At 49.3% G+C, this 7779-nt stretch overlaps 1 protein-coding gene across 1 annotated transcript in view; it reads right to left on the reverse strand.

Moving 5' to 3' along the window:
- Positions 1-778: 778 nt before the first annotated feature.
- Positions 779-7779, reverse strand: part of KMT2B (lysine methyltransferase 2B) — a 46919-nt gene continuing 39918 nt past the window's right edge. The window contains exons 28-36 of the mRNA XM_018571695.1: positions 7480-7569; positions 6245-6333; positions 6012-6152; positions 5813-5887; positions 4167-4347; positions 3968-4075; positions 3068-3151; positions 2858-2987; positions 779-1096 (exon numbers count right to left, since the gene is read on the reverse strand). Of these exons, the coding sequence (XP_018427197.1) occupies positions 821-1096; positions 2858-2987; positions 3068-3151; positions 3968-4075; positions 4167-4347; positions 5813-5887; positions 6012-6152; positions 6245-6333; positions 7480-7569 (1174 nt within the window). The 3' untranslated portion in view covers positions 779-820. The remainder of the gene's footprint in view (positions 1097-2857; positions 2988-3067; positions 3152-3967; positions 4076-4166; positions 4348-5812; positions 5888-6011; positions 6153-6244; positions 6334-7479; positions 7570-7779) is intronic.

Below are 7779 nucleotides of genomic sequence, written 5' to 3' on the forward strand. Positions count from 1 at the left end.
ACCTGCACGTGGCAAAATGTTTTGTTTTATTTAAAATTCTAAACAGAAGGTGAAACAATGAAACATTATTATTCCCCAGCAAGTCCTTAAATAAAAAAAAGTGCATAGAAAACAATGTCCTTACAAATTCTTTGTACACTTATTTACAACTCTTCTCCTCAAGACGCCGTCTCACCGACGAGACGCGACGATCACGATTCTCTGACTCGAATTGCGCTCACCACTCGCTGCGTCGCACGAAAATACAAAAAAAAGAAGAAAAAAAATCAAAGATGGAGTCCATCTGGTCAAAGCTTGGAGGCGGAGCAGGTGGTTAGCAGCAAAAGGATTAAAAATGATTGTCACCCCCAAACAGTGTTTTCGTTTTGCTCCCCAACGTCGGAGAAGCTCTCCAGATAGGAGTGAATCAAGATGCCAGGAAAAAAGGAGACTGATAAGTTAGAAGAGAAGGGGGGCGCCCCCTTGCTTGCTGCGTAGTCTAAGCGTCGCCCCTCGTTTTCCACAACGGTTGCGGGAAAACGTAAGCTTACGGGCGAACGCTGCCGGGTTAGCAGCAAGGGCGGGATCCAGAGAGGAGACAAATTCTTGAAGACCCTGAGAGGAAGGAGAGGTCTGCCCTGTACTATTAATGACGGACAAGCCAGGACAGAGGGTAAAGTGCGACTTCTTGTAATGCTGACCCCTCTCTGCGCCATTGCCCGAAATCTTGCGTCCGCCGTGGAAGTGCCAGCACCTCCAGACCGGCACTTGCGGCCATTTTTTTTTTTGTTTTAATGTTTTTTTATAATGTTTTTTTCTTTTTTTTTTAGGCGTGCCGCGCTCAGTTCAGGAAACGACGGCACTTTTTGGCACCACAGTTACAGGACAGCTTGTTGCTGGGGTCCTCGATGGGGAACTTGTAGTCGTAGGTCAGTTCCTCGCCGCGGTAAATGCTGCGGAGGGCGAAGATGACTATATGCTTCTGGCCTTCCACGTGGATGACCCGGGAGTAGCAGTTGGGCTCGCAGGAGTGGTTGATGAAACGGGCCGCGTTGCCGTGCATGGTGGCGTCGACCACGTCGAAGTCGTCGATGCGGAACATGTAACATCCGATTCCCTGGAATGGGGAACAGAGATATCAGGGTGAGTGGCAGGTCTGGAGATGAGCAAATCCGAAAATTGTGTTTTACCTTTAAGACTTCAAGCAAGTTCCCTTTAAAGCTGAACTCCGAGCAAACGGCTAAAATACACAGAGGGGAGCCGAGGCATTCGATTGTCTATCCATTCCTGAGGCTTACACAGCTCTGCCACACATGACAACCTTGCCTTGTAAGACGGGAAAGCTGCAATTCAGCAATATTGTCCCTCCCCCCAGACTGTGACTGGACCGTGAAAGGAGAAGCAGCAGACTGATGAACTCCTCTGTCACTCTGCTCTCTCAGGTACTCCTGGTTAGCACCACTGACTGGCTCCTTTTGCTGCTCCTCCCCCAGTCTGAGCTCTACTGCATAGGGGATTACAAGAGGCCGACAACATGTTAACCTCCCTGGCGGTCTGATTATCTCAGTATTTTTTCTCTTTTACATTTCCTGCCGGTTCCGTCCCCCTGCGACGCGGGCAAAGGGAAGGAACCCGAAAGACGGATGCCGGCATTGGCCGGAGGATACAGCGGGGCTTGTAGGGACAAGGTAAGTGACGAACATTGTGATTTCGAGTGTGGCTCGGGGGTCACCGCTTTTGGTACTGAAAATTAACTCCGAGCCAGACGCGGGAATACCGCCAGGAAGGTTAAAAGGAGAACTATGAGGTGAGTGATTGACACTCATAGTTAGAACGAAGCTGTCACAGGTCGGCTCTATAGAGCTGAAAGTGAGCAAACGCACACATACGGTCACTCGCTCACTTCCTGATCGTCTCCCCGCAGAGAGTGCTGACTGTCACTCACAGCTCCCCGCAGGGATTCCCCCCCTCCTCCAGCGCTGACTGAAGGAACGGACTGGGGAGGGGGCGGGCACAGCTGGCTCTAGATTGACAGCGGGCTCTGCCTATAAGCACGACGGCTGCGGTGTTCTCAGTATATAGCTAGCAATAGCCCGCTATATACTGAGCTTTGGGTCACGGGAGGAGGTTAGCATACGTCCTCCTATGACCCCAAAGAGAACTATAGGATAAAAAGGTTAGCCCATAGTTCTCTTTTAAACCCAAGTACCTGCACTGCTCACACTTCTGATACACGAAGGATTATAGAGCCGCATTCATTTATATCTCCTATATTTGCCTGGAGTTCAGCCTCATTATTGTTTTGTATTCCTCCCCCAAGTTTTAAAATCCATTTTCAGCCAATGCAACCAAGTCTAATGTCAGTCACACGACTACGTGTACAATAGAAATACACGCACGTGAACACTCTTCACATACTTGTATCACTTTATGGCATCATCTCCATTTTAAAGAGGAACTACACTTCACCGATTACACTTTCCTATATGTCAAAGCTCCAAAGGCAGTGAGAAAATACTCTATTGCGTTCTCTGGCCGATCTTTCTATGTCCGCCTGGCATGTGGCACATGTGCAATTGCTGCTAAATTCTAGACATCCTTTAGGATCCTGTTCAGGGTGACATCGCCCCCCCCCCCCCTTCTATTCCCAGGAGCTCCTGTAAGCTCTCAGCTCTCTATTAGCCATTGAGAAGGGTCGTGATGTGGTGTCCGGGGTCACCAGCACCATGGCAATGTCTAACAGTTGATGTCAACTGAGTTCTTCGGGAAGAGGTACCCGTCCTAGAGTGAAATGCCCTTTCTGCTCTGTATACCGCTGAGGATAGGGCTGCATGTTGACAACAGTACAACGGCTTCTGGTAAGAGGTGTCACCATTACCTTGCTGTCATAGAATTTCTCCCTCTTGTCAGTCAGCACAGCTCTAATAACGATGCCCGAGTACTCGATGACCATCTCGCCAACGTCTATGTTCCTCTTGCAGAATAGGCCCCTGCCATGGATAGATGACCTGCAGGAAGGACACAAAGAGGTAGTGACGGCCGGCTCACAGAAAACAGAAGCCGACCAACCACTCAGCAGGTCACATACCTGTACACACCAACAGCCTCTTTGGAGGTCTTCTTCAAGTGGCGGAATCTCATTGCCATGGGAAGGTCCAAGCTGGTCGCTCGTCTGAAAATAATGCAGTGATCCATTTTAATATAGACCTATACTCAAAAATTTGCATTCCTATATGGACTATCCAGAGATGTTACCCGTTCCTAAGCACTAACCTTAAATAAAAAACTACCTTTTGCTTTGAATTGCTCCTGAAACATAGCAGTGCACTTCCTATGCCTAGGTATTCCGTTCTGTAGTGTCATAGCTGTAAACCTGCATTGTGAGATCATCTAAGGCCACCTCAGCACTCCAACTGAGGTGAAACTGAAAATCCCATCATGCCTCTGCCCGTTAAAATCGCGCGACGCCTGCGGCTGTCGGAGTAGGAGTCGCGCCTGCGGCTGTCGGAGTAGGAGTCGCGCCTGCAGTAGGAGTCTTGCAATGCCTAATGGGACTTGTAGTTTTAGAACAGCCGGAGTGCTAAGGTTGCCTACCTCAGATCTAAGGCACTGCTTCCTATGACTGCTAGTCTCACTTCTGTTCTCCTTACTGGAGAGGAAGCTGTACCCGAGGACATGCAGTGCAAGAATCTTCCTGCTTCATCTGTGCTTCCTGGTTATTCTGCAATCAGGGGACAGCTCTAACATGGGGAAAGCAAAGCCCCGCCTCTTCCAATATGGCCACCTTCACACAGATGTGGTGCAGAACAAGGCATACTAATCCGTATGAGGTAATATGATCACCAACAGGGAGGCCATATCGGTGACTAGTCCTTTGCCCTCTGCTTGCTATATTGGGCAAAGCTTCCACAGTACAGGTCCCTCTTCAATACCTGTCCACACCTACTTACACATCTAAGCATGCGCACGGAATTATAAGACATATTACCGGGTGGACTTCAGCTGCACTTCCTCTTCCTCCTCCTCGTAGGCGCACATCTCTGGCAGCGTGCGGTGCCGAGAGGCCAGGAAATTGAACATGTCAAATGTGCACTTCCTACAAAAAGAGACACGTAGCCGGGTCACAAAAATGCAACGACCAAACCACAAGGTAAACACCGCTCGACACCACAGAATGCTACACATACCTGACATAATACTCGCTGCGAGCGCAACCTGTTGGGTTGACTAATAACACCTCCTCATCGACCTCCTGGGGGTGGAAATGGAAGTTGTACCCGCGGCAGCGCTCGGCACCGAGGAGCTGTTCCAGGAGGAAAAGCACTGCGTCGTGCTGAACCCCCAACATCCGCGCTCCGCTCAGACCGGCTGTAGGAATAAATACTAAGTGTTAAACACATGGAATTGTACCAAGCAAATCCCTTAAAGGAACACACCACTCTGCTGTAGCTTTTTCTGAACACCCCTGTCTCTCTCACATACTTGTGATTGGCTTTATCTGCAGACAGACATGGCGTGATGGAGGATAGAAATCTCCTCAGTCTGGAGACGTAGGCATTCCTAGGTAGGCTGTATTTGCATGCAGTCCACCCTAGTTGAAACCCACATCATGCTGAGCCTCCATGATTGACAAGACTGAAATCCAATCAATGAAAAGTGTGGAACAGGGACCGTCAAAGCTGGAGAGGAATGTGCTGGGCATCCTTTAGGATCCTGTTCAGGGCAACATCAGCCCCCCCCCTCCCCAGAAGGAGTGTCTGTGTCTGTATACATACATACGCACACATCATAGGTTGGATTTGTCTTTATTCAACCTCAAATACTATGTAAGGTCTCAGCTCTCTATTAGCCATGCTGAAGGGTCGTGATGTGGTGTCTGGGGGTGTCTGGGGTCACCAGGGTTCTTATCAGTGGCGGGGAAGGGGGGGAGGAGCCGCTGTACCGGCCTTTTGGCTAGATTCAGAGTACCCTGCCTGGTGGCGGGGGTTCCTAAAAGGCTCTGGCAATGGGGAGAAAACCGAATGGGCGTCTACTGACGTATAGAGTGGAGGTCGGGAGTACTCCTCGGCGCTGAGTTCTGGCAGGGCCCAGCACCTCCTGGTTTGGACGGGGCTGCACTGGTCTGGCTATGGGCTGGGAAGGCACAAAGCCCGTGGTGTTAACGCCCCCTGGAGTGGTGACACAGGGGTGCACTTTGGCAAAACACCTCTTGGGCTAGGCCTTTTGGCTGAGACCAGGGGTAATTTTTATTACCGGGCCTAGACATTGTCTCCACTTTGGCATTCTAAATTATTTCGGCACCTTTACCTTCTCACTGTTTCTGCACCTTGACACTTTTTTATGTGTTTTTTCACTCCACAGGATGGAGGGGGAGCGGGTCTTCGGGCCTACACTGATGTCTAAGGATGTGTGGCCCTCAGGTTCCTTCCTCCCCTGAATTTAGGGTCTCCCAACCTAGTACTCGGTAGACAGTTTCGGCTGACCACGAGGAATGGGTCTGCCGGCCAGGTGGACACGAGTGCCTTGACCCCGGCAGGAACCTTGCGCCCCAGGGGATCAGGGATGGGTCCTGTCTCTTCGGGAGAGGGACCCTATAGACAGCACCCTTTTTGTGCACGTTTTTTTTTGTGTTCACTTTTTGGGTGTATCTTAAGCACGCTCCTCGGGCTTTAAATAAAAAATAAAAAGAAACCCGTCCTAGTGATGCTGGGCGTCTTCCAGCGAGGAAATTAAATGGGACCCATTTGACCTGCTGCAGCTTTAAAGCTGTTTAAGTGCCTGGGGACAAAGCAGAGCTACAAGGACGGCTTTCAGGAAACAAAACCGATCTTACCAGAGAAGGAGAGTTGTCTAAGTCTTGCCGCACTTCGAGCCTCTTGTACCTTCTCCACTACGGCCTTCCATGCACCTGTACGGTGGGAACAAACTCATATCACACCATAGGAAAGGACTGGGGTGTCGGTGAGGAATATCAGGCTAGGCCATGACATAAAGAAACCGGCATGCACTGTATGGCATGGAGGGGGACTTACCTTCAGCACTATAAGAATGCGTGTAGAAGCCGTCCTCGCTGATTATTTCGAAGCGCAGGTGCGGCCTGCCTTTCTTGGACAACGTGTTCTCCTTCTCCGCCAGAAAACGTTCCTCAAAGTCTTCAAAGTTGGGAGAGAAACCTGCGTGGAATAAAAGTAACAAGACACGTCATGATGCCAAAATCACCGAAGCTTGCATGATGTAGCGCAGGAGGGCAAGTTCTTATCTGTACCAGCAGGGGGCTCCGAGCCCGGGGATTCTACGGGTGACTCGAAGGGAGGGTCCTCTGTTTTCACATCCACTGTCAGATCTAAATGGATCCTGAAAGGCAAAGAAATGTGTTCATAGTAATTGTGGACCCGACACCCAAAATGCTTAAAAATGAGAACTATGAGGGGCGTGCTTTTCACTCACCTCATAGTTCTGAGACTGTCACAGGTCGGCTCAGTAGATCGGGAGGTGAGAGAACACATACCGGCGTTCGCTCACCTCTCGATCCTGTCACTGCTCTCTGCCATGACAGGGGAGGGGCTGGATTCCCCCCGCTCCGATCCGCTAGCGCTGAGGGAGGGGGGCGGATACAGCTGGCTCTGCCTCTAGATAGGCAAAGCCAGCAGTCTGTCACGCAGCTGGGCGAATCCCGGCACAATTGTCGGGATCCGCTTCAGCTGCGGCGTCTCAGTATACCGCGAGCTACAGCTAACTATATACTGAGCCTAGGGTGACGGGAGGACGCTAGTTTGTGTCCTCCCGTTACCCTAAGGAAAACTATGGGGAAAAGACTTAACCCCATTGTTCTCCTTTAATGCAATGAGAATTACTACAGCAGGGAAGGCCTAGAAAGGGACACAAGCAGCTTTTAAAAGCCATCGGTCACAATGAGAGGGAGGTATACTGTAGTCCTAACACGCTTCCCGATAACACAGATAAGACACATACACTGCAGGGCACAGAGCAGTGCTGGGTTTCTGTTTTCAAAGTTTTTATTGGTTTTCCATAAGATATAGCGTGTTTCAATAGCAGTTTTTAACATATGTATCCAAAAAACAAAAAATTCAATATTTCTCAAATCAACAACAACATTATTTCCCCGCATCCCCCAAACCCTTCCATAGGCCATCAAAGCTATCACCGAGGGGGAGAAAGGGGAAAACCAGTTGTGTTATTAACATTCATCTTTGCCCCTGCCCTCGTCCACCTCCAGGGGCTCACCCTTCCATTCGGTCACTTCTAGCTTTGAGGGTGCGGGGCCTCTCGATATAGGTATAAGCTACTTTCGCTATAAGAGAGCTTATGGAAAAACTTTTTACTGTACAAAAAAGACCAATAATAATAACAGGTATTTTCTTGAATTTAAAAACACTTTCAGTATTATATTTAACAGCCCAAAAAGGGAGCAAACAAGTGACATGTTAACACACACTATAAGATGCAGATTCCAACCGTCATATGTCGAGGTCTACTCACTCGCTATCCAAAGTTGGCACATTTGCATCCAGGGAGTTGAGGTTCACAAACTCTTTGGGTATTAAAGTTTTCATCCGATTCCGTTTTGACCTAATGCAGAGGGGAAAATCGAGACACTAAAATCCAAAAGGTGAAAAGATTTGTCTCAAAAAGAAATATTATAGCCTTTAAAAAAGGGAAAATGCAGAAATAACTCAGTGGAGAGTATGGAGGGAGGGGGAAAAGAGAGAGAGAAAAGAGAGGGGGGAGAGAGAGAGAGAGAGAAAAGAGAGGGGGGAGAGAGAGAGAGAGAGAGAAAAG

The sequence above is a fragment of the Nanorana parkeri genome, unplaced genomic scaffold, assembly GCF_000935625.1.
Source record: "Nanorana parkeri isolate BGI_ZX_2015 unplaced genomic scaffold, ASM93562v1 scaffold1811, whole genome shotgun sequence".
Taxonomy (NCBI): domain Eukaryota; kingdom Metazoa; phylum Chordata; class Amphibia; order Anura; family Dicroglossidae; genus Nanorana; species Nanorana parkeri.